The sequence below is a fragment of the Mirounga angustirostris genome, unplaced genomic scaffold (assembly GCF_029215605.1).
Source record: "Mirounga angustirostris isolate CCGP_5_RB_7025 unplaced genomic scaffold, mMirAng1.0.hap1 SCAF_6, whole genome shotgun sequence".
NCBI lineage: Eukaryota > Metazoa > Chordata > Mammalia > Carnivora > Phocidae > Mirounga > Mirounga angustirostris.
Window position 1 is genome coordinate 36539964 of NW_026991714.1, and position 27929 is coordinate 36567892.

General features: G+C 44.3%; 1 protein-coding gene across 2 annotated transcripts in view; it reads right to left on the reverse strand.

Moving 5' to 3' along the window:
• Nucleotides 1-27929, reverse strand: part of KCNH1 (potassium voltage-gated channel subfamily H member 1) — a 370040-nt gene that overhangs the window by 295512 nt on the left and 46599 nt on the right. Inside the window, exon 5 of one of the 2 annotated variants that reach the window (XM_064594125.1) lies at nucleotides 23688-23806. The exons of the other annotated variant lie outside the window; for it this stretch is intronic. Coding sequence (XP_064450195.1) covers nucleotides 23688-23806 — 119 coding nt within the window. The remainder of the gene's footprint in view (nucleotides 1-23687; nucleotides 23807-27929) is intronic. 2 annotated transcript variants of the gene reach the window in all.

Genomic DNA, 27929 nt, shown 5'->3' on the forward strand with positions numbered 1-27929 from the left:
GACCTCACTGATATGAGGAATTCTTAACCGTAGGAAACAAACTGAGGGTTGCTGGAGTGGGGGGTGGGGTGGGAGGGTTGGGGTGACTGGGTGATAGACACTGGGGAGGGTATGTGCTCTGGTAAGCGCTGTGAATTGTGCAAGACTGTTGAATCTCAGATCTGTACCTCTGAAACAAATAATGCAATATATGTTAAGGAAAAAAAAGAAGAGGAAGAAGAAGAAGGTAGCAGGAGGGGAAGAATGAAGTGGGGGAAATCGGAGGGGTAGACAAACCATGAGAGACGATGGACTCTGAAAAACAAACTGAGGGTTCTAGAGGGGAGGGGGTGGGAGGATGGGTTAGCCTGGTAATGGGTATTGAGGACGGCACATTCTGCATGGAGCACTGGGTGTTATGCACAAACAATGAATCATGGAACACTACATCTAAAACTAATGATGTAATGTATGGGGATTAACATAAGAATTAAAAAAAAAAAGAAGAAGAAGAAGAAAGCCAAGAAAAGTAAACTGAATGGGACTTCCACTTCCAGGAAGATAAAGTAGACACACTTTTCTCTATTCTCCCTCTAAGTACAACTAAATGCCTTGGATATTACATATAACACAAACTTAAGACTCTGAAAGGTGAAGGAGAAAAAGCAAACTGCCTAGGAATAACACAGTGTTCTTTGTGCCTGCGTGTTCTTTGTGCCTGAGACATTCCCAGACTTAGAGCTGAAGAAGCCAGGGGCCTGGAATGACCCATAGGTGCAGACCAAAAAAGTCCCAACAAAAGCTCACTCTGTAGCAAAGGGACTGGGAAAGGGGCAGCCTCAAAAGACAGAAAACTTTCAGGTAATAGCCACTCAACCACAGCTAAGCAGCACAGTAAAAGTCTTGGCCCCATTGCCACCCAGGCCAGCAAAGGCTACTAGGAAGCTAGATTTCCCCCACCTCAAGGCTGCAGTGAAGCACCCAACCTCCTCTTCTTCCTCCTCCCCCCTATAGGACTAGTGCTGGAAAAGGCCCAGTGGGGAGCCTGGACTTCCGTGTCCACGCAGCAGTAATGAAGCCACGTCTAGCCACAAGGCAGGGAGGGATCAATGTAAGCTCAACGGGCCACCTGAACTCTCTCGCTCACCCAGAGATAATAGGAGCACCCCTCAGGTGTCAGTAGAGGCTGAGTTAAAAACCTGGACTTCTACCCCAACGTGGAGGAATGAGGGGATGCCTACCCCTTCCTCTACCATACCCAGGTCAAAAGAAGGCACTTAAAACAAAAGGTTTAAAGAAGATCCAGAGTCTCATTACTTAATAACCAAAATGCCCAAGTTTCTACCAAAAATCGCTTGTTATACCAAGAAACAGGTAAATCTCAAATGAATGAAAAACAGTTAATAGATACCAACACCAAGATGACAGAGATGTCAGAAATATCTGAGGAAGATTTTTAAACAGCAATCTGAAAAATGTTTAAACAGGCAATTATGGCTATGCTTGAAACAAAATGGAAAAAAAATAGAGTCTCAGAAATAGCCAAGAAGTAGAAAGTCTCAGCAAAGGAAGAGAAGATATAAAGATGAACCAAATGTAAATTTTAGAACCAAAAATACAATAGCCAATTTAAGCATTTCAGTGGATAGGTTCAACAGCAGAATGGAGGAGACAGAGGAAACAGTAGGAATTACCCAGGCTGAACAACAGAGGCAGAAAGGCATCTTACATCACGATCAAAGGGTCAGTTCACCAAGACCTAGAAATCCTGACGTGTATACACCAGAGAGCTCTAAATACACGCGAAGCAAAAAAATAAATTAATTAAATAAATAAATAAATAAATACACGCGAAGCAAAAACTGATAGAACTGTCCTCTCTCCACCTCTGCTAGAACAACCAGACAGAAAATTAGCAAGGATGTAGCAGCACTCAACAACATCATCAACCAACAGGATTTAGTCGACATTTATAAAACACTTCCACCCACCAAGAGCAGAATGCTCTATTAGGAGGATGAAGTGACAAACTATGACTTGGAGAAGATATCTGCAAACCACATATCCCACAAAGAATTAGTATCTAGAATATATAATTCACAATATATAATCTCCAAACTCAATAATTAAAAAAAAAAAACACACAATCCGATCAGAAAATGAGGAAAAGGCATGAAGGGACACTTTACCCAAGATCATATACAGATGACACATAAGCCCGTGAAAAGATGCGCAATATCATCGGTCATTAGGGAAATACGCATTAAAATGACAATGAAATATCACTACACGCCTGTCAGAATGGCTACAAGACATGCTCATGACAATGCAGATAAACCAGAGCACTCATATATTGTTAGCGGACACACAAAATAGCACAGCCACCCCAGCAAAGAGTTTTGCAACCAAATATGCAACTACCACCTGACCCAGCAGTTACACTCCTGGGCATCTATCCCAGAAAAATGAAAACTTACGTTACACAAAAACCTGTACATGAATGTGGACAGAGCTTTATTCATAAGAGCCAAAAACCGGAAATAACCCAGATGTCCTTCAACAGGTAGATGGTTAAACACACTGTGGTACATCCACACCCTGGAAAATACTCAGCAATAAAAAGGTACAGACTACGGATACACACAGCCAGCTGGGTGAATCTCCAGAGACTGAATCCACAATCCCCAAAGATAGTGTACTGCATGCTTCTAATCATACAAGATCTTTGAGATGACAAAATGGTACAAAGAGAGAACAAACCAATGGTTGCCAGGGGCTTAAGGAGGGCGTGAGGGACTGAAGGAAGTGGACGTAGCTATACAAAGGCAACACGAGGTATTCTCGTGATGATGGAATAGTCTGGATCTTGACCGGACCAATGTCAGTATCTTGGTTGGAATATTGTACTATAGGTTTGCAGGAAGCTACCAGCAGGGGAAACTGAGTAGAATCCATGGGATCTCTGCATTATTTCTTCCATGTGAACCTATAGTCATCTCAAAATAAGGAGTTTAATTTTTAAAAGTCAACGCCTGTGTGGCTCAGTCAGTTGAGCGTCTGCCTTCGGCTTGGGCCATGATCCCAGGGTGCTGGGATCGAGCCCCGCTTTGGGCTCCCTGCTCAGTGGGGAGCCTGCTTCTCCCTCTCCCACTCCCCCTGCTTGTGCTCCCTCCTCTCACTCAAGCTCTCTGTCAAATGAATAAATAAAATCTTTAAAAAAATAAAATAAAAGTCAATGAATATAGATGAATTATAAGCCTTGTAAGGAAGGGGTCGTGGGCATTCGGCTAAGGGAAAGGCGGGGGAAAGGGAGGTGAGTTACTTAGGGGTTTATTGTATGTTTGCAAAATACAGTCTGGGTGATAAGACTATTTAGCCAGAACTCAAAAAAATCCACAAGTAAGCAGCCACCTGCTGACCACACATCAAAGTCGCCTGGAGCTCCATGATTCTCAGTAACAAGCCTCAGGACAAAACGCCTTTTTAGAGAAAAATGGCTGTTCCTGTGACAGTTTAGTATAATCCGTAATTGTTTCTTTCTTTTTTTAAAAGATTTTTTTTATTTTTTATTAGAGAGAGAGTACAAGCAGGGAGAGCGGCAGGCAGAGGGAGAGGGAGAAGCTGAGCTGAGCAGGGAGCCCGATGTGGGGCTCAATCCCAGGACCCCAGGATCATGACCTGAGCCAAAGGCAGACGTTTAACTGTCTGAGCCACCCAGGCACCCTCCATAATTGTTTCTAAGTGTATTCCCATGTCTTCCAGGACACTATTAAGCGCTGCTTGAATGAGGCCTGAGTCAACGGCGTCTTCATACCTTCCCAAAACTGTCAAGTTGACCACAGACTCTCCCCCCACTGCTATCCCACATCAGGTGTTCAAAGGAGATTGACAGAGGTGTGAAGCTAGACAGAGAGGGTTGCTGGGGACTTATATTCAGTTTCTTTCTTCCCATCGCTGAGATGCAGCCTTTTATACTGAAACCACAGGGTATCTGCATTCTGGGAGTAGACTTGGATGCTAGGACATTTGATCAGAATCAATGTGACACATTGTCTTTCCAAATCTTTATGTTAAAGGCTGCAAATGGGGATGCCTGGGTGGCTCAGTGGGTTAAGTATCTGCCTTTGGCTCAGGTCATGATCTCAGGGTCCTGGAATCAAGCCCCATGTTGGGCCTCCCTGCTCAGTGGGGAGTCTGCTTCTCCCTCTCCCTCTGCCCCTCCTTCTTGCTTGTTCCCTCTCTCTTTCTCTCTCTAATAAATAAATTTTTAAAAATCTTTTTTAAAAGGGCTACAAATGATTCCCAGAAGGCCTAGCTTTTGTAGTTTGACTTGAGATCCTATACATTTCACTCTCATGTTAACTCTTTAGCAATTATCTATAGAAAATGGAAGGCAGAAATATCCATAGAGTTCTTCATTACAGATAATCAATATTCTTAGGAAAAATTCCCTGATCAAAAGAATATTTTGCATCCAGTTAACTATCTGACTCCAATAATCTTTTCAGAGTACAGTGGCAGATGACTAATTATGCATGTTGATCACAAAGATTCCTGTGAGACTGACCAAACTTCCTTCCCAGAAGTATGTGCGGGAAAGGATTCAGACCCGGACACCACTCTGAGGAGCTCCATGACTGTCATCCTCAGGAGAAAAAGTTTTCTCAGAGTCATTCAGAGTATCATTATCTGGAAAGGGGTCAGTGTCCTCCAAAGGGAGGAAGTCTCTGGGTACAGAGTCAAAAGAGACAGGATGCCAACCTTGTGTCCAACCATAAGGAGCTTGCCTTATGTGAGATATCTGTTGACACCTTAAAAGCTTTGCAGAGGAACAGCTTCACCAGACGTGGAGCCACAATGACCTGGTGTGGTGGTCCCCGGGGCCATAGCGACCAGTCCTCTCCCCCACCTCTTTTCTGCACTTGTCAGTGTGACATGTGCTTCTAGTTCCTTCCATTTGATTAGTCTTGTACAGTGGAAGCTTCCAAAGGTAGAAAGCTGGCAGCCCTTCTAAAATTCACTTCCAAGGGTAAGCTTGTGTCTGTCCTATGGGCCCAATCAGACCAGGAGTCCCCCAAATGCAGATACAACTTCACTGAGTGTAATGTTGCTTGTTTACCCTCTCCCTGTCCCCCCCGCCCCCCTGCCCACAACGCCTGGTCCCAGGCTCTGCCCACAGGAAGTGCTCATTCTAGGCCATTTATGGATGACGCCAAAGAATGCTCATCTTGAAGACTGACTCTGGAGGGAAAATAGAAGTAGGGCTTTTCCCCGAGATGAAGAATAGGGACGTCAGTCTGACTGTCACATTTCTCTAGCGCTTTTACTTCCAAAGCCCTCTACTGTATTTTTGAATCCCCATAATCACCTTGTGGGGGAGTTCTATAGATGGGAAGACGGAGGCTCAGAGAGGCAAAGTGACTCAGCCTGAGTCATCCCAGGCCTGAGTAAGCAGAGAGTTGGGAGCACAAGCCAGGCTGCCAGCTCCCAGGCTTCAAGTATATCCACGGATCTATTTGTACAGCCTGAAAGACCGTTCACAGCAGTGACATACATCATCACATCTCACACAACCTCAGGAGATGGGGAGACGAGTACTTTTCTTATTTTACAAATTGGGAAAGTAAGCTCAGAACGTAAATGGCTTGCTCACGGTCATATTGCAGATACCCAATCAGGACCTTCAGGCTGAGCCCAGTTTCCTAATTCAATGCTTTTCTTCTACTGCATGACTCGTGAAAAACTACTGCTCTTCCGTAAGACCTCTGCATGATGGCAACATGCCATCCTGTCATCATATGAAGCCAGCTTCCAGGCAAAGGCAACATCTCCCAGTGTGGACCTTCTCCAGGCCTTCCCAATTAAAGTTCCAAATGAGCCACACTGGCCAGAGCCTGTCTCCCTGAAATCTCTACTCTGGTCCCCAAGCTACACCTAGCTAGATTAAGAAAGAAGCAGGACCAAACTACCTTACCCGGAAACCCTTCTGGGTCAAGAGACAGTCACCATGCAAGCAATTTCTGCTGAAGTAGATCAGGGATGATAACATCTCACTCTAAATTCTTAAGTGCTGCCCTCCACTACACCTCCCTCTTAGCTCATGGTTTCCCCTTGCAAAGCACTGAAAAAAGAGAACCAGAGAAAGGCTCCTGCATCTTCCAATGGTCAATGTCTACAAGTCGGCCTCCACCCTTACCCACCTACCTCCTTCTTGTTTCAATAGAGAAAGTGCCCAACTCCTGTCAAAGGCCAATTCCTCCCATGTGCTCTGAACCTCACCCCTCTCCCCCATCTCAAGTGCTTTACGCCCACCCCCTGCCATGATTCCCTCTCTTTTCATTCCATCAACCTCTCCTTGGACACAGGATCATTCCGTCAGCATCTTTAATACATCAACCAACTCCCCTTTCTTGCTAAGCTCCTTCTGCTGTTCCCCTTCATAGAAAGGCTTTTTGAAAAAGGAGTATAAACACAATGTCTCCACCTCTCCCCTTGCCATCATGCCCCACATACGCCAATCTGACTATGGCCTCCTCTAGCTAATGAAATCACTTTCCCAAGGTCACCAAGATCTCAGTGTTGCTAAATCCAGTGGGTTCTCCCATCCTGATCTAACTCACTCTCTTGGCAGCTTTCTACAGGTTTTTACACATCTTCCTTCTTGAAACACTCCCCCTGCCACTCCCTTCTGCTGGGGTACCACAGAGGGATGCAGCTCAGATCTCCCTTCAGGAAACCCTTCAGAACTAACCCATCAGGGAGTTCTGTTGCTTCTACCATCCAAAGCATATAACTCAGGATCCATTCACTATTCTCCAACTTACTTCTACAAGTCCACCCAATGCCCCATCCCCTCCCACTGTAGCATGGCGACAGCTTCCCAACCTCTCCCTACTTCCATGCTGGCCCTCCTCAAAGTCGTCTGCCATACAGCAACTTGTATTAGGTCATGTCACCTCCCCGACCAAAACCCTCCAGCTCGTGATACTGAACTTCAAATAAGATCTACATTCGTGCAGTGACATGTGAGTCCCCGTCTATCTTTCCAACCTCACCTAAGCCCTTCACCCCCTCACCAACCACTCCACCCCACTGGCTTTCTGCAAAAATACTTAAGTGCTGTTCCCACCTTAGAGCAGCTCACAATGCTCCTCCCCAACACGGACGGGTTCTTCCCAACCTCTGAGTCTTGGTGTGAGTGCCATCTCACAGAGGCCTTCCCTGATCACCCTATCTGAAACAGACTCCCACCACTACCCTTCCTCTATTACTTTCTATCACATCACCAGATTTGTTCCTTTTCTAGCATTTATCAGGAATCATAGTAATACCTCATCTATTTACTTGTTTGCAGATGGCTCTCCCACTGGACTATAAGCTCCATGAGGGCAGGGGGTTTGTCTTCTCACTCCCATATACTCAGTCCTTAACCCAGTGCCTGGTACACAGTAAGTGCTTAACAAAAGCCACCTGAATACATGAATGACTGCCTGACTGAATAAAATCAAAGGAGAGGCTATAAAAGAAGACCTAAATAATAATATAATTCTAGACAAAAATATATCAAGAATGTTCTTAGAACACTACTGTAACCATGATAAAGACAATAGAAAATGTTATACTTTAAGATGTTATTCTAATTATATGTACAGTCAAAAAGAAATAAAAATAAAAACCAAAGTCCACATATACCACTTAATAGCATGAGTTTCCAGCAGATGCCCTTCCCTAGATATTACAGTATTGGTTATCATTTATTGAATGTTAACTATATGCCCTGAGCTAGTAAGCCCTTTACATAGATGAACGTATTTAATACTCCTAATTCTATGAGGTACATACTATTATCATCCCTATTTTACACTGAAGAGACTGAAGCCTGGGGAATTAAAATAACTTGTCCAAGCCCAGAAAGGTTTTAGGTGGTGCAGCCAGCGTTGCTAATCTTGTCAAGTTTAATGCCAAGATCCATATTTTTAACCCCTCTGCTCCCATGCCATGTTCTGGGCTGAGCACTTTACATGAAAAATATAATTTAGTCCTTACAACAACTGTGCAAGGTAGATATGTTGGTTTTTATTTTATAAATAAGAGAAATTATTTCGGGGATGCTAAATGCCCAAATCCACAAAGCTAATGAAGTGGTGGGCCTGAGGTTCAAAACCAAATCTGATTCAAAACCAAACCACAGTCCAAACTGGATGCAAATAGGATGCAAGCCACAATGTGACTCTCATATGCAATTTGCATTTTTCTGGTAGCCACATAAAAAGAAGTCAAAGGAAACAGGTCAAATTAATTTTAATACTTTAACCCAATAATTTAACCCAATATACCCAAATATGATGACTTTAAGATATAACCAATATATAAAGTTATTAGTGAGATATTTCACATTCCCTTTTTCATACTAAGTTTGAAATCCAATGTATGTAATGTAGCTTACTGCACCTCTCCATTTAGATGAATCATATCCCAATTGCTCAAGAACCACATGCCGCCAGCAGTCACCATACTGGACAACTCAAGTCTAAACTAGGACATTATACTGAGCCATAGTAATATCCTGACCCAACTTACACAAATGCAGGTACTGCTCTCCAAAGCAAATTTGGAATGGATGAACTAACCGTCTATCAGACAACAAAAAATACATTCAAAAATGTGAATCACAAACTTGTGTGCACATGTAAAAACATGTGCAAAACAGGGAGGGAAGGAGGGAAGGACGAGTCAGAAAACAAAGGGTGGCTCGGGAAATCATTAAGGAGGGGGGCTGCAAACACAGGAAGTCAATCAAGATACAGCTGTGGCAGGTGGAACCAGGCCGAACCTCCACCTGATGGAGTCGATCTTGGCTCCATAGCTGATCAACCTCAGGCAAAGCCAGGTCCCCATGCCTCAGTTTCCTCAATTGAAAAATGAAGGTAAAACCACTTATACCAGATAGATACTGTGAAGGTCAAATAAAAATACAAATGTAGATAAGTGTGTACCTGTATATACAAATCTATACATTTTTCTTGTAAATCATTAAACAATATCCAAACATGAGTATTTTTGTGCAAATAAAGTAAAAGACTGTTTCAGGATCATTTCAGGTGTCTGTTGGCCATCTGTATGTGTTCTTTGGAAAAATGTCTATCAGGTCCCCTGCCCATTTTTAATGGAATTATATGGGTTTTTTTGTGTGTGTGTTGACTTATATAATTTTTTTATATATTTTGGATATTAACCCCTTATTAGATCACGTGCAAACATCTTCTCCCATTCAGGAGATTCTGGATGACAATCAGGAAGACTCCAGCAATCAGCTCATGGAGTACATCCTGCTTGCCTAAAGGCCTTGGCTTCCTCAAAGATCAGGGACCAAGAATGACAGAACTGAATGGCCTGGGAATAAAGGAAGACTGATGAAGTACATTTATTTCGGGGGGGGGGGGAAGGACAAAATAAAATGGCCTCACAGATCCCATCAATTCTGTGGACCCTTATAAAAGCAACCATGGACACTCGGACACCGAAAGGGACCCATGACGATCCAAAGATCCCATAGTTTAGAACGGAAGAGAGATGGCAAGCAAACTACTAACACATAATACAAAAGTGGGAAGAGATGCACGGATAAAAGTACCGCAGGAGCAGAGGAAAAGAGACAATGAACGGACTTAGGGAGCTTAGATGTGAGGTGACTGTCAAGACCTCCGTTGAAGGACGGGCCACAGACAGACAAAGCTCAGGCAGGGCATTTTCAGCATATACATTGTGCACAAGGCTTGGACATGTGAAGGAGGCGGGGTAAGAGTTCGGGGTGGGAGGAGCCTGGTGTGGCTCAGGCCTAGGAGTGGTTTGTTTCTCATTGTTGTTTTGTGTCTTGGGGAAACGTGGGGGTGGGGGGTGTCTACAGAAGTCAAAATTGGAAAATGACCCTAAATATAAGGGAAGGGGAGGGCAAGCCTTGATATGCCCCTTACGTAGAGGCAAGAATTTTAAGGAAGGGAGGTTCATAATTGCTGTGTGCAAAGGTACTCAGGCATCCGTGTGGCAGAAGGAGCAGAAGAGGCCCAGAAGCTCGGGGAGGCCGGTGAGAGGGACCGCAGAATTCCAGGAAAGAGAGGATGCGGGCTGCAACACAGGAGTAGCAATGGATGAGACCACAGGCAGACTCCTCAGCCTTCCTGGGAAGCTAAAGACCTGGCCAATCCACCATGACCAGGATGGGTCCTAACAAGGGTCAGCAGAGCCAGTAGCCTCCAGATTGCCAGCTAACGGGCAATACCAGCTGTCATCTCCCAGGATATCAGCACAAGGACCCAGAGTCAAACATGGGGGACTTCCTCTTTGAGAGTGGCCCCCCGGTACTCAATACTTCACCCACGGAACCAGCCTCACTGATCATCTCAGGACACAGGTGGGAGCACCCCACAAACACCACCATCCCATCATCCACCACGACTGCCTCGAACATCCTCCACCTGTAGGCGAAGAGAAACCCTGGTTCTCCGAACCCCTTACTCCAGGCGACCCCTCCCTCTTGCTTAGTACAACTCCTGCTTCTGTTGAGAAATTACCTTGGTTTTTATGACTACAGAGTGAGAAGAAACTCAGTCCCCGCCAGAAAAAGCACATTCAAAGGAAAAGGGAGAGCAGGATGTTAACGAGGTTAAGAATGAAGCTCCAGCCACAAAATAAAGCCTGATTTGGGGTTTCAGACATCCCGAGATAAACAATTGCTTAATTCCTGTCATAAACACCCTTCTCCGTAAACCAGGCAGGAGCTGTTTTTAGAACTTTTTCCATGATGCACTTGTTCTTTAATGGAAGAGATAAAGGCAGTGAGAAGCAATTAGAAGTACAAACCCATATACTTTGCCACAATCATGTACCAACCCACGCGACACCTTCACAATTATAAGCACGTATTGAAATGTAATAGGGTCACAATCTCGGTTTCTTCTTAATTTCCTGAGAAATTCTTTTAATTTTTACTTTGAAATCTTCAGCTAAATTTTTTTAAATCCAAGTGTTGAGAAGAAGTGATGAGGCTGAGTTACGGAAGTGTCACCACCATTACCAAATCAGCAACAAACAGTACTACACGAGCCATGACCAAGGCAGACAGCCATCATGAGGGGAGGAAGGGGTTAATGTGAAAGGGAATCAACATTGAGTGAGGACCTACTAAGTGTCAAGCACTGAGTGAGATTCTTGTTTCCTTCCTCCTACATTCATTTAATGAACATTTTACCAAGCACTGACTATGTGTCAGCCCTGCGTTCAATCGCAGGGGTGTAGAATAAATAAGAGACACCACCCCTGCCTTCACAGAGCTTCCATCTCCCAGAGGAGGCAATTCCCAGTGGCATGCGTGCTCAGTACGAAGACCGCACATGGTGAGGAAAGCATCTGAGGAGTGTGAACTGGCCTGGGGTGGGGCAGGGATAGTTGGGAGTGTGATGTCTACACTAAGATTTGAGGAATGGGTAGGAACTAGCCCAGCCAAGAGAAGGAGCAAGAACTTGCAGGCAGAGGAAAGGCACGTTCCAAGGCCCAGGGGCAAGAGAGAGCTTGATGCTCCGAGTGAGCAGAGAGCAGCCAGATAAAGCTGGAGAGATGAGCTGAGTCTTGTAAGTCATGACATAAATTTTAAGTTCATCCAAAGAAGTAGGAAGATGACATTAAAGGATTTTTAAGCAGGGATTAATAAGATCATACTTGTAAAGCATCACAAATCGTCACTACCATCCTTTGGGGTAGGTCATATCGATACTATTTCATGAGGATGAGGAAAGATGAGTGCGGCTTAGTAAGTTTCAGAAAGTCACACAGCTGGAATGCAGTGGAGCTTTGGATGAGAATTCGGGTCCGTCTGACTCCAAATCCCCTTCTCTTTCCACTATATCATCCTGTCTATTAAGAGAAAAAAAAGAAAGAAAAGAAAAAAGCTGTAGAAAATCCTCAACCTTCACTTCACCTGATTATTCGTAACTTCTTGCCAAAATCAAATATAGGGTTGATCTCTGGCATCAACGAACATTTCAGTTTTCCCATGCGTGCGTGTTTTGAGTAAACAGTTTATTAAAATATAATAAACACATACACAAAATGATCCTCCCAGGAGAAGAGCCGAGAATCCTCTCCCCACCACAAGATCCCAGTCCTCACACATGAGCGGGCTGGCCAGTCGGAGCCCCATGGACTGTGAGTGCACACGGAGCAGCCAGGCCCAGGCTGGCCTTCAGGGCTGGAAGGCAAGGGCAAGGCCATGAGTCCAGCCGCACTTCCCAAGCTCATATTCAACAGATCATCCAGTTGTCCTCCAAACAACCCTGGTAATGACAAACTCACTACATACAGGCGCACTGAGATAGTTCTGAGTATTTAAAAAGACTCTTTATGAGAGGCAAAAATTAGCCCAAATCCCAGGTGCTTCTGGCAGAAGTTCCTGTTGTCCAGCTTAGATTTCCTCTCCAAAGCAGGAGAGAACCGTCTAGCAGTGAGGGACCACTGGAGTGTTGTCACTTTTCCGAGTCTAAAGGAGTCAAATGAAGTCAACGCCCAGAAAGCAAAAAAAAAAAAAAAAAAAAGTGGAGCAAGAATCTCAGTTTCAAGGCACACGGAGATGCCGAGAACTGGGGTCTGCTCACTTCACACGTGTACAGCCATGCTTGCTCCAGTACCGGGTGCCGGAGACTCCGGCCCGTGAGACTGGAAAACTAGGCACCGCGACACAGACTCATCCCGGACCGGCACCCGCCTCTGCTCTCCCTCAGCAGCACCCAGCCCCTCCGCACGTCGCTTGCGAATGCAGAGAGAATGCAGAGCCAACAGTTAACAGTGAGAACTAAGCTCTAATATGGCAAACTTCCAGTTACACCAAACATGTTGAGATACTATTTAAACAAACATTTAAGGGGCACCTGGGTGGCGCAGTCTGTTCAGTGTCCAACTCTCGATTTGGCTCAGGCCACGAATCTCAGGGTCGTGAGATCAAGCCCCAAGTCGGGCTCCACACTCAGCAGGGAGTCTGCTTGGGATTCTCTCTCTCTCGCTCTCCCTTTGTCCCTCCCCCTGATCACGCACTTTCTCTTGCTCTCTCTCAATAAATAAATAAAATTTTTAAAAAATAATAATAAAATAAAAACTCAACCCTTTTTTTTAAGATTTTATTTATTTATTTGACAGAGAGAGACACAGCCAGAGAGGGAACGCAAGCAGGGGGCAGAGGCAGAGGGGGAAGCAGGCTTCCCGCGGAGCAGGGAGCCCGATGCGGGGCTCAATCCCGGGACCCTGGGATCATGACCTGAGCCACAGGCAGACGCTTAATGACTGAGCCACCCAGGCACCCCTAAAAGAAAAACTCAACATTTAAAAAGAAATTAGAAGAGTTCAAAATCTCAGGTACCAGAAACAAAACAAGAACACAATACAAAGCAGCCAGTCGGAGCTGAAAGCAAACAGCGCAGGCATTTCTCAGAAGCAGGGGTTATGAGAACAGGATATACACTGTAGACAACAGGAGGGGAACACACATGCTCTGACCGGGCTGACAACGGGCTGTCCTGACAGACAAACACAGAACAAAAGACACCTACCACATATATCAGAGACATAAAAAGGAAACTGGACACCTCTCTGGAGCTTTGGGTGGAAAAAGGGCTATCTGTGGGAAAACCAGAACCCCAAACGTGTGCCATACTCAAGTGTGGAGCCAGAATTCACACTGTTCACATGGCTGGGAGCCCCAGGGCTAAAACTTTTATGGAAAAGGGTCTGAACCAGGTGGAAGTTTATGGTACATGGCACAGACAATCTCAACCACCACATCCAGATGCCTCCACAACTGGGAACCCAACGGCCTCCCCCCAAGAACCTCTCGTTGCAGAGAAGCTCACCACCAGAGGAAATGAACCACCAAGAGAGAAGATTTAAAGCATCCCTACATGTTTAAAGCAATGAAAAAGAAAGAAACGTTAGCAGGACTGAATTTAATGGGCAAGAGACATGAATAAGCTTTTCACCAAAGGAAATCTGTAGTTGGAAATAAACTCATAAAAAGATGTTCAGCATCTTGAGCCATTTACTAAAATGCAAACTAAGACCACGGTGAGATATCACGACATCCTCGTTAGTAAGAAAAATGAAAAAGAGGGGCAATATCCAACGCTGGCAAGGATGCAGAGAAACTGGATGTTTCCTATGTTTCTGGTAGGAAGATAAAGTGATAGAACCAACTGCTACTGGCGAATAGTTTGGCAGCTTCTTACAAAACTAAATATATACTTACATGCATGCACACACACACAAACATAAATGAATGCATGTAAAAACTGCTGAAGCACAACTACAATCTTTAATTTAATTAACACTATTCTACACATGTCACTTTCTTGCCTTTGCTATTGTAGGACTGTTATATAAATGTTACCACTGAGGGAAGTGGGTGAAGGGTACCAACACCCTCTGTACTAGTTTTGCAACTTCCAGTGAATCTGTAGTTCTTTCAAAATAAAAAGCTTTCAAAAATCAATATTGGGTATAAAATGCAAGTTGTAAAATATCACAGTATGTTATCATTCATGCAAATATATACATATTTTTTATTATGTTATGTTAATCACCATACATTACATCATTAGTTTTAGATGTAGTGTTCCATGATTCATTGTTTGCGTCTAACACCCAGTGCTCCATGCAGAACGTGCCCTCCCCAATACCCATCACCAGGCTAACCCATCCTCCCACACCCCTCCCCTCTAGAACCCTCAGTTTGTTTTTCAGAGTCCATCGTCTCTCATGGTTCGTATCCCCCTCCGATTTCCCCCCCTTCATTCTTCCCCTCCTGCTATCTTCTTTTTTTTTTAACATATATTGTATTATTTGTTTCAGAGGTACAGATCTGTGATTCAACAGTCTTGCACAATTCACAGCACTCACCATAGCACATACCCTCCCCAGTGTCTATCACCCAGCCACCCCATCCCTCCCACCCCCCACCACTCCAGCAACCCTCAGTCATGTAAATGTATTTTTAAAAAACACACAATTATACTATATGTGCTTTCTGGGTAAATACATAAGTAATACAAATATTAAAACATCAATAACAAGGAGACACACAACTTCAGAGTAGTGATTTACCTCTAGGAATAAGTTCAAAGAATTCCTCAACTTTACCTTTAATATTTTCATTGTTACAAAAGGATTTGAAGTAAGAAATCACTATCTAGATAGTATAAATAAGGGAATGCTTGTTAATTACTCTCTACTCCTCTGAATATTTAAAAGATTTCTAAATTAAAACCCAAAACAGAAAATATAAGTAGGGGCTCCTGGGTGGCTCAGTCCATTAAGTACCTGCCTTCATTCAGCTCAGGTCATGATCTCAAGGTCCTGGGATAGAGCCCTTCGCGCCCCTCGTTGGGCTCCCCGCTCAGTGGGGATGCAGGGAAAGACAAAGCAACCATTAAAAAGAATGAAGGGGATTTGTACTCTTAGGGAAATACCCCAAATACAACTATTAAATGGGGAAAAAAAAAAAAAGCTTCTCTGCTTCTCTCTCTCTCTGCCCCTCCCCACTGCTCGTTCTCGCTCTCAAATAAATAAAATCTTTAAAAAAAGAAGATAAAATCTGATAAAGAAGAACCTGTTTTATTTCCAAAAATTGAAAATTTTTTTATTGAGATATAATTAACGTATAACATTATATTAGTCTCAGGTGTACAACCTCATGATCTGATATATGTATATATGGTGAAATGATCACTATACATAGTTAAGCATTTTTTTCTTTTTTCAAAGATTTTATTTATTTGTCAGAGAGAGAGTGAGCGAGTGAGCACAAGCAGGCGGAGGGGCAGGCAGCGGGGAGGGACAAGCAGACTCCCTGTTGAGCAGAGACCCCGATGTGGGGCTTGATCCCAGGACCCTGGAATCATGACTTGAGCCGAAGGCAGATTCCTACCGACTGAGCCACCCAGGCGTCCCAAGCATTTTTTTTTCTTATGATGAGAACTTTTAAGATCTACTGCCTTAGCAACTTTCAAATATCCAATACAGTATTGTTAACTATAGCCACCATACTGTAAGTTACATCCCCAGGATTTATTTTTCTTATAAGTGGAAGTTTGTATATTTTGAGCCCCTTCACCCATTTCTCCCACCCCCAACTCGGCAGCCACCAATCTTTTCTCTGTGTCTGTTCTCTGTCTCTCTGAGCTTGGGTGTTTTGTTTGCCTATTTGCTTTTAGATGCCACATATAATAAGTAAGATCACAGAGTATTTGCCTTTCTCTGTCTGACTTATTTCACTCAGCACTGCCCTCAGTGTCCATCCATCTTGTCCCAAACGGCAGGATTTCCTTTTTTTGAGAACTTTTTAAAAAAGGACTTAATGAACCAAAAATTGAAACTTAATATTAAGCTAATACTGTTGAGCATTTACTATTATGTCAAAGTGGTTGCATTAGGAACCTTCCCTGCTCTGAACAAATCTATGGGTACCTATTATTCTCATTTGAACTCATTACCTCCACTTGAAGAGAAGGAAGAGGAAGAAATGAAAGCTCTTAGAGTTGAAATGGCTTGCGTGAAACCACACAACTGAATACGTTGCTAAGTGGCGTTGTAACGTGCTGTTTCAGCCCAGCACTCCGATCACCTGCACAAAGAATAGCAGCAGAACATATGAAGAACATACAGCATTGACCAGATCTCCACAGGGTGGGATGGAGAGCCGCATGAGCTGGACCACGCACCCCCCTGGGACCTGGCTGAATGATGTGCCCATGCCCCAGCCACCACAATGGCATATCTCAGGTTACATCTGGACCTGGCTCCCTCATAGGGAAGAACTGAAAGAGGAGGTGACGGGGAAACATGGTTTCCCCTCCATGTCTTCCCCACAACCATTCCAGGGAGAGAGAGGGGCCAGCATGGCAGCAGAGTGCCCCCAGACAGACCAAACGCCAGCAGGGTCACCCCTACGTGAAAACCACAATGAAATCCTGCAGAGCAGGAGTGATGCTCTCTCATACACCGACCATGACCTTCCGCCCTATAAAGGCAGAAAGCGTGGCAGTAAACTCCGAAATGCGCCCCTTCAAATCACACTTCAGGAAAGGACAGTCTACCCAGCTGCAGGTGCAGGTAGCGGACAGCCTCCTGTTAGCTTCCTAAGGGATGGAAACCCGAACTTTCTGCTGAGGCACCACCAATGGCTGAGCAAGAAGGTGGCTGAGAGGCCTGGCCCTTCTGCCCCGTGTAGAACTCCCCTAGTTGGCATCTGCTGCAGAGCTCGTGTCAGTCTGCAGAACCTCCCTCGGATTTGCACTGTGGTCTGATGCTCCCCCAGCCCAGGGGCTGCCTCCTCCCCCTTTTCTTTCATAGATGTTACCCAGCGTCTGCATCCCACAGAACTCAACCCTTGACAAGGGTCCTCCGGCCGGACTTACACACTGCCTAAGATACTTTTAGAATCTGAAAATAAACTGGTCCTCTAAAAGAACAAGTGCTCATGCCCAAGGGAACAGGGTGCTCAGACAAGGTGGCCTTGGTTCTCTATCCTGAGATGAGGGAGATCATGGACCTCTACGAGGTCTAAAGCCAGAAGGTCTGGTATGACCCTGGGATGAGTAAGACCAGAGGGCTGGGAAGAAGAGAATGCACAGAAGGAACCTACCCAAATGGGAAATGGGTTGGGTTTAAAGTCACATAAACCTGGTTCTCAATCCAGAGTCCACCATGTCCTTCCGGGTGACCATGAACAAGTGTGACCTTCCTCCTATGCCCCCATTTCCCCCTCTGTAAAACTGCTCTGAGTTGTCCGGAGTATTAAAGACGAGAAGCACAGAGCCTAGCACACAGTAAGTGCCTCCTTCTTTCCTACAATCAGTCCAGGAGGGAGACATGAGAGTAAAGCGAGGACCAACACCACACTGCCCAAGCTCAGGAAAGAAGAACAGTCTAACAGGGAAATAAGATGGCCTTGAAAATATCAAGTGCAATCCACTGAAAAGCAGAACTGCTATTTCCAGTCCACTTGCACTTTGTGTCTAATTTTTCCTAGAAGTGGGAGAGGTCTGAGGTATCCATACTCTTATACTCAATCTCCATTTGGCCAGTGGCACCTACCAGTGAGAAAATGGAGCAGGAAATTGGCTGTAGGCTATGGCCAGTGGAGCAGGAAATTGGCTGTAGGCTATGGCCAGGGAACAGAGTTCTCTGTTTCAAACTTACTAGCCAACTTCCAGTTTCCGGTCCAGGAGGTAAGGAGCTTGGAAATTGTCACTCCATCCTAACCACAAGTGAAAAGCTGAACAAACCCAAAAAATCGACAATTTAGATCCGTCAGAGAAGTGAAACTGCAGGGCAAACCACTGCACCAAAAACTGTCTTCTCTGACAACCTGCCAGAGAAGAAACCCATGAGCAGAAGCTTCCACGAGAACTAGTACCAGATAGGAAAACTTACCCCATAACTGGCAAATCTCTGGAGGCTCAGTGTGGCAAAGTCTGAGAGTTACAAAGGTCAGGGAGAGCCAGGCATGGTTTTGTGAGTTTTACCTCCAGGAGCTGTATACCAGAGCCTCACAGTGAAAATCAGAAAAACCCCTCCTGCTTCTGGAAGAGGAGAAGAAAGGTAACTATACTGAAATACACCAGAGCATTCTGTTCTCTTTCAGAAAGGCCTGCCCTCAGGAGAAACTATATAACCAGAGCCTATGTGTTGGGTTTCATGGAGCCTCCCTGACCTGGGGGGGAGGGAAATAACCCAATTCTGGGCCCCTCTATACATTTTGTCTGGCTGAACTAGGGGAAATACTCAAGAGGCATTCATGAAATTCACATCCCAGTGGCATAAACTCACTAAAACAGCTAATCATAAGACTACAATGCTGCTTCTCCCTGACCCCTCACCCCCACACCACTAAGGGCCTACTTACCCATGAGCCTTCTAGCTGGTACATCAAGTTCAGCTTTCAAAACATTGCAAGGCATACTAAGAGCCAAAAAAACACAGACTGAAGACACAGAGCTAGCATCAGAACCAGGCCCAGACACGGCAGGGGCATTGGAATTATCAGGCCGGGAATTAAAACAACTATTATTAATACGTGAAGGGCTCTGATGAAAAAAATGTAACATGCAAGAATAGATGGGTTATCTAAGCAAAGTGATGGAAATTCTAAGAAAGAACCAAAAGGAAATACTAGAGATCAAAAACACTGTAACAGATATGAAGAATGCCTTTGATGAGCTCATTAGCAGACCGAACACAGCTGAGGAAAGAATCTCTGAGCTTCAGAATATGTTAATAGAAGCCTCCAAAACTGAAAAGCAAAGACAAATAGTGTCAGGAGTTAGTTGGACAGTTGGGTAGTCAGGGTCAGAGTCCCCAACAAGAAAATATAGAGTCAGGACAGCTAAGATAGAACAGCACTAACATCCTGTGTGCAGCTTCGACAGGACCACACTGGCATTCTGTTTTGCAGCCTTTGCAGAAATGACTTCTACAAAACGTCCTAAAATAAAACAATTAGCCACAGAGCATTTGTCACTATCACGAGCAAGGGGCAGTTAAGACAAAAGCCCCCAGATGTCAGCCCAAAAAGACTATCAGCACGTAGACATGAACCTAATAGGTAGAAAAATATGTGATCAAAGCCCTGATTGGCATGACTCAGCATGCCCTGGTTGCTTAAGATCATTCTGCAAAAGAGCTCATAAAAAACCCTAAACTTAGAAACTCCCCACAGCAACCCTCCCGGGTCCCCTCCCTCTTCAAGAGCTTTGTACTCGTGCTCAATAAACTTTGCCTTGCTGCCCACCACTCTTCGTCTGGTCTACCTCTTCATTCTTCAAAGCGGCATGACCAAGAACTGCAGGTGCTAAAGGAATAGAAATCCTGTAACAAAAGGACCGACAAAATAAATAAATAAAACAGAATATCCAGGGACTGTGGGACAACTGCAGAAGGTGTAACAGATGTGTAATGAGAACGCCAGAAGGGGAAGAAAGAGAGAAACAAAAAATATTTGAAGCAATAATGACTGGGAATTTCCCCAAATTCATGTCACACACCAAATTCCAGGTCCAGGAAGCTCATAGAACACCAAGCAGGATACAGGACCACAAAACAAACAAGCAACAAAACACACCTAGGCATATCATATCCAAACGGCAGGAAATCAAAGGTCAGGAAAAGATCCTGAAAGAAGCCAGAGGAAAAAAACACCTAACTTATAAGAAGCCAATATAAGAATTACATCTAACTTCTCCTCAGAAAAATAAACAAAAGAGAGCAGACTGGAATATTTAAAGAGTTGAGAGAAGGAAAAAAAAAAAAAAACACCAGCCTAGAAATCTATACCCCGTGAAATTATCTTTCAAAAGTGGAGGGGCACGTGGGTGGCTCAGTCGGTTAAGCATCTGCCTTTGGCTCAGGTCATGATACCAGGATCCTGGGATGGAGCCCCACATTGGGCTGCCTGCTCAGCGGAGAGTCTGCTTCTCCTTCTGCCCCTCCCCCGATGTGTGCTTTCTCTCTCGCTCTCTCTCAAATAAATAAATAAAATCTTTAAAAAAAAAAAAGTAAAGGAGAAATAATGACTTTTTCTGACAAAAATTAAGGGAATTTTTTGCCAGTGGAACTGCCTTGCAAGAAATGTTAAAAGAAGTTGTTCAGAGAGAAGGAAGATAATACAGGTCAGAAACTCAGATCTACATAAAGAAAGAGCATCAGAGAAGGAAAAAGTGAAGGTAAATAAAAACTTTTATTTTTCGTATTCTTAAATGATGTAACAGGTAACACTTTGTTCAAAATAAAATGGAAACAATGTATTTAATTCTGTGTGTGTGTATATGTGTGTGTGTGTGTGTGTGTGTATATATATATATATATATATATATACACATACTTACCTATGCTTATGGATAATGATAGCAATGATACAAGGAACAGAAGGAAGGAATCAAGAATTAGGATTATTTTGTTATTATTTAAGGTAGTTGTACTACCCATGAAGCAGTACAGTGTTATTTCAAGGTAGACTCAGATTAGTTGTAAATATATATTGCAAACTCTAGGGCAACCACTAAAAAAAGTAATTGATAATGCTAAGAAAGGAAAGAAAATAGAATCATATAAAACATTCAATTAAAACCACAAAAGGCAGAAAAAGTGGACAACAACATAGGAAGATAGGAACAAGGACCAAGAGCAAAAAAACAGAAAACAGTAACAAATATGGCAGATATTAATCCAACTATATCAATAATCATTTTAAACATCAATAGTCTATATATGCCAGTTAAGACAGAGATTGTCAAAATGGATCAAAAAATAAGATCCAATTGTATGCTGTCTATAAGAATCCTACTTTAAATATAAAGGCACAGATAGATTAAAATAAAAGAATGAAGAAAGATATACCATGCTAACACTCAAAAGAAAGCAGAAGTAGCTATATTAATTTCTGACAGACCAGACCTTAGGGCAAGAAAAGGTAGCATGGATAAAGAAGGGCATGACATGATGATAAAGGGGTCAATTTTTCAAGAAGATGTAACAACTCTTAATCTGTATGTTCCTAACAACAGAGCATCAAAATATGTGGGGTGAGAACTGAGAGAACTGCAAGGAGAAACAGATGAATCCACTATCAAGTTGGTGACTTCAACAATCCTTTATGAGAAATGGACAGAACCAGCAGGCAGAAAATCACTGAAGACGTAGCTGAACTCAACACCACCATCAATCAACTGGATATGACTGACAATCTATAGACTACTTTATCCAACCACAGCAGAATACACATTCTTCCAAAGCTCACCTGCAACATTCAGCAAGATAGACCACAATTTGGACCATGAAACATACCTTAACAAACTTAAAAGAACAGAAGTCATACAACTCTCAGACCACAGTGGAATTAAAACTAGAAATCAATAACAGATAGTTCTAAAATCCCAAAATACTCAGAGATTAAACGACGCACTTCTAAATAACACAGGGGATCAAAGAAGAAATCTCAAGAGAAATTTAAAAATATTTTAAATTAAATGAAAATGAACTTACGCACATTTGTGGGATGCAGCTAAAGCAGGGCTTAGAGGAAGATTTATAGCATTGAATGCATATATGAGAAAAGAAGACAGATCAAAAATCAATAATCTAAGTTTCCACCTTACGAAACTAAAAAAAAAAAAAAGAATAGCAAATTAAATCCAAAGTAGGAGAAAAGAAAGAATAAAATTAGAGTAGAAATCAATAAGACTGGAAATAGAAAACGACATTTGAGCAAAGACTTGCAGCTAGTGAAGGAGCTGCCACACAAGACATCTCAGACGAGGGTGAGCCTGGTGTGCATGAGGAGCCTGCACCTGGCTTGGGTAAGAGCAAGCAAAGCTGAGAGCAGCACGGAAGGACGCTGCTTTATTAACCAAAAGCAGCAGTAGGGACAGGGAAAGCGCAGGCTGTGTACCAAAAGGTCTCCTTTAGTTTTCTTTCTATGATATACTGAGCCCACATCAGGACCAAAAGCTATGCTTCCAAGTGCCTTTCCTACTCTAACGTGACACAGGGGAATGCTCCCATCCCCACTGTTGACAGAAGCTTTGGATGCCGCGAGGAGATATCTGTAATGAGCTCATCTGACATTCAGGGCACCGAATGTGAGCTGTCCCATGCTGGCCGTTCCTCACGTAGGAGTCTGGGTGGGAGCCACGAGTCAGGCCAGAAAGGACTCTGTCCTCTGAGCAAGGGTCAAGAACTGAGCGGCCATCACCTGGCAGACAGACAGCTTACATTGTCATCTCTGGGTAGGATGGAAGTTTGCCGTGTGCTAGGGATAACACTCTTCACTGGTCCACCTAGGCTGAATTGACAAAATGAAGGCCAGGCACCATCGAAGGCAGATAATGCGGGATTTGAATGCAGAAACACCAAAAACGTAAGAGTGACTGCGGTGCATTAAGCCTAGGGAACCACCTTGTCCAGGCTTCCCAGCCTCTCATTTGTCCCAGCAGCAGGGAGAATACCATCACCACAGGTTCTCCTTACGACAAGGGTTACCAGAACAGCAATAAATTCAAGTACATTTATTAACCTGGAAAGACGTCCATGATTATATAAAGTGAAGAGAAGGTAACACAACCACATTAAATGTACACGTTGATTCTTAGATACATTTGAACTTCATAAATATTAACTATGAAAAAATGTATTTACGAGGCTTTAGGAAATAGCATATACCTAACAAAAAGAGTTAAAGAATGCATACAAAAATTATAACAAAGCCATCTGGTTAGTGGGATTACAGGTGATTTTTGTTTGTTTCCTATTTATTATCTTTTTTCCCTCTAATACTATGCATTGCTCAAATAACGGAATTATAAGTAAAAACCCCTTCATGTATACAGCACTTCTAGCTCCTTCCCTACTCCCACAAGACAGTGAATTGACACCTGTAACCTCGATAAGCTCGAACAGAGCTGTTTGCAGTCTCCTCTTACAGACGGGAAAGTCCAAAGCTCAAAGGAATTATGTCACTTTCCCCAAGTCACACATCATGGTGTGTAGCCCAGACAAGACTTGAGTCTGGGGGTCCTGAAGGTCCCTTCCAAACCACACACTTGCTTTGTGCCATCTTCTTAGCCCACAGACGCCAGGGAAGTGAGGTCTGAGCAGAGCTAGCCCCCCGCCCTTACCTCGGCCAGCCGGGAGTGCTTGTGGACATTCTCGCCTTTTTGCACACTGGGAGCCAGCTGCTGCAGGACGCCCCTGCTGCTCGTCAGAGCTCTGGTCAGCCGAGCAAACTTCCCCCAGCCTGGAGCATGCAGAGGAGAGAAAAGACAGTTTTCACCCTGTCCTGAACGTCATGGACATTCACACCACCAGTTACTCTGTCGGAAGCCACACACACCCATTGTCCTCCTGGGCTCCCGTGAGTCACTCCGCATTCCTCCCAACCCAGACTTGCTGCTCAGAAAAGCGTCTAGACACACTCAAATTTGTGTAGCAATTTACTTTTCCCTGCACTTTCACTTTGTCCTAATCATAGCTTTGTGACATATGTAGGGCAGGTTTCAGTACTGTTTTACAAATGGGGAAATTGAGGCACAGGGTGCCTAGACAGTTACAAAGAGTCCAGAACTTTCCACTCTGGCCCAAAGCTTTCCGGCCAGATAATACCAGGTAGTCGAGATATTTCTCCGACTTTGGGACTGGGCTCGGGCTGCTCCCAACCCCCACACAGTCTGATCTAATAGAGACTGAGCTGGTTCCAGGGGTGGCAAGGACAAGCTAGTTAAATGGCCATCCCATGCATTACAATCTCCAAAGCCAGGGGAATAAGAAATGAATCTAACCCCTGGGTAGATGGGGGGAAAGCATGGGCATATTTTAGTCTGCTCTGGGACAGGGGAAGGACCATTGGTGACAGGTTCCCCAAATAACAAGAATCCCAAAGAGCCCTAGTACTGAACTTGGATTTTTTTAAGGTCTGTTTCAGAGTTAGGCTCTCTTTCAGCTCAAAACAAAGCTGGAATTGAATTCTACAGAGCTTTTCAAGAACAGAAGGTATATTTTCAATCAGGTAAAACACAGCTGTGCATGCAAACGTCAGCAAGGGCTCTGCAACCCACCCCCACCCAACCCACCCCTCCACCACCATCACTATACCACCACCACAACCCATACTCTGAGACAAATGATAAGAAGGAGGTGGCAGGACAGATGACCCTGCGTGGCAGGGAGCTCAGGGTCCTGGTCCCATAAGCTGATCTAGCACAAGGGGTGAAAAGAAAGATCCTTCGACCTATGGGCATTTCCCCAGGCTCAGGCTAGCCTCCCGCTCTCTGGGCTAGCCCTGAAACCTTTCCAAGAATCTGGCTCTCAAAGGAGCTGGCTTTCCACTACCTGAGCGGAAGGCATGGGAAGATGAATGGGTGTTGGACGGGGAAGTGGACACACAGTGTAAAATTCTCCATCACACCTCTACCAGGACAGCACATAATGTGCAACCTAGCAGTCGGCTAAAAAGTACTCACTGGATCCTTTCTCCATTCTCAGTAAGGACAACCACGTCCCCCTTCCTTGACCATCACAACGGCTGCTGGCTTCAACAGGGGCAAGCCCCCCACTAGGTTGCTTTAGCCCACACAGCCCTGTATCCTCCCTCAGCCAGAAAAGAGGATGCTGGGATGAGATGAAACTCCAGTTGCTCCAAGGATAAGTAAGTCCGGGAATAGGAGAAAAGACAGACCTAGAGGCCCCTCCCCTTGGAAAGCATTGCCAAGTCGTTTTGAGTAGAAGCTACAGAGGATGGCTATCAGGGGTCTTGACCTCAGCGGGAAGGCTGTGAGGCCAGGCTGGCCCTAACCTGCAGAGTCACAGACTCTCTGAGAGGAGCTGGTGCCATACCCCAACGTAAAAAAGAAAATAAAGGACACTGGGGACCAAGATGGACAGTCAGTGTGGACACTGCCTAAGCATCCTCAGGTCCTGCTCCCCTGATCTTTTCCCTGTCAGTGTAGAAATAACCAAAACTCTAGGTGGCTTCTTCAAGGAGCAGCCACTAAATCATCCCCTTTCCGTCATCCTAAGGGCAGATAGCTAAAATGTTAGTATGGAGGGGCCGAGGGGACCTGTGGCTTCTATCCACTGCCCAGATTCTTTCCTAAGAGTACCTTGCAAATATCGCACAGGAAGACACATGGAGAAGGGTCTGCAGTTGCAACAGCTTGCCAGAGTCCTCATCCCTGCACATTCTCAATCTTTGGCCTTTAAAAATCTCCTCTGGAGTGTTACATTCCTTTTGTGATCTGAATCTGGCTCAAGTTTACTATGTAGAAGTAAATACATGGGTCTTTAAAAATGAATTCACTCCTTTAGTGTGAGATTATTTGGTGGGGTAAGAGACAAAACAAGAGGGATGACTCATCCTCATCCTTTAGGGAACAATGTAGAGAGAAAATTCTGAGCCTTGCCATCTAATTCCTCTCTACCCATGTGCCAAAGCCTCCTAGCTCAAAGGGGAGAATAGGACAGAGAAAAATATCCTGCAGCCATTACCAATTATCCATAATAACAGAGAAGAAAGTGAAATAAGTCAATCAGAGAAAGACAATTATCATATGATCTCACTCATATGTGGAAGTTAAGAAACAAAACAGAGGATCACAGGGGAAGAGAGGAAAAAATAAAACAAGACAAAATCAGAGAGGGACACAAACCATAAGAGACTCTTAATCATAGGAAACAAACTGAGGGTTGCTAGAGGGGCGGGGGTGGGGGGATAGGGTAACTGGAAGATGGACATTAAGGAAGGCGCGTGATGTAATGAGCACTGGGTGTTATATAAGACTGATGAATCACTGACCTCTACCTCTGAAACTAGTAATACATTATATGTTAATTAACTGAATTTAAATTTTTAAAAAAAGTAAGACACACACACACACACACACACACACCACCACCACCACCCCACCCCACCCCCCCCCTCAGAGCTGCTACCAATCAGCAAATCTAGCTTGACTTACATTTCCCAGCCCTCACCATCTGTGGACACCTTTTGTCAGAGAGCAAGGGAAGCAGTCAAAAGATGGACAGAAAAGAGAAGATGAGGAGGTCAGGGGCCTGGATCATTCATAACAAGGAGCTTGGGAACTGACAGACCAAATGAAAAAGGGGCCTCAGGGCAGCCCAATCACCTGCCGAAGGGGAGTTACTTTGTGTCCGATGCTGAAATAGTCCACAGCTGACTATCCCACGTGTTTACCCCTTTGTGGGTTGTCTGTGGGAAAATGTGCTGCACCAGCTGGCTTCTCCTGTCACTACTGGATGCACTTAGCCCAGGCCCAAGCCCCAGAGGGAGGCACTGCGTGATCAAGGAACACAATGTCATTTTAAAGACAATTTGAGCACAACTGACTAAAACAAAGGACGAATCTGATGGTGGGAAACATCTCGTGCTGCTATGCCAAAGAGCGATTATCCGGGCATTTCTGGGGTTTTGCTTAATCCACCCTCCCCTTCCCACTCAAAAGTGAATTCTAAACAAGCCTGGGTCACCAAGGCTCTTACGACTCCTACTGCTGACTGAGGTATGGTACTGAAAACCCAGCTGGAACCTGCCAGAAGCTCCCAATGTGAGAGCACATCCAAAAAGAAATGTCAAGTCAGGAAAACAATCCAGCCACATGGCAACGTATCTTCCTACATTGGACCCTTGTTTATAGACTTACAACTAGCAAGGCCTGGACTACTATCATGCTCTTCCATCACAAACGGACTAATATAAAATTTGACCTTGTCCTGAGAGGGAGACAAACCGTAAGAGACTCTTAATCTCAGGAAACAAACTGAGGGTTGCTGGAGTGGAGGGGGGTGGGAGGGATGGATGGCTGGGTGACGGACGCTGGAGAGGGTATGTGCTATGGGGAGTGCTGTGAATTGTGTAAGACTGATGAATCACAGACCTGTACCCCTGAAACAAAGAATACATTATATGTTAATAAAAAAATAAAAAATCAATTTGACTTTGTCCTAAATAGAGTAGCAACTCAAAGGAGGCCAGGGGCATAGTGACATAAGAAGAGGGAGGGTCCAAACATATCTGTTGTGGCATTGGAAATGGACAGGCTTATGACGTCATGTCATGGAGAAGGCATTAAGGATGATCACTAGCAGCATTCCTACAGGGAACACTGAAGTGTGCATGTGTGCATGTGAGTGTGCGTGCGTGTCTACACACCAAAACTCTCATCAGCAACGAAATGCATCACCGAGTCAGGTTAATTGAAGTAGAGCATTTTCTTTCCTGGAAAATAAGCCGAGGCAAATCTCACGGCATCACTTTGATTGATCTCCTCTTTCGCATTTCATGAGAGCCAAATGCAGAGAGCTAGGTGGCATGTGAGGAGCGCTCTCTGTTGAGTATGCCTTTC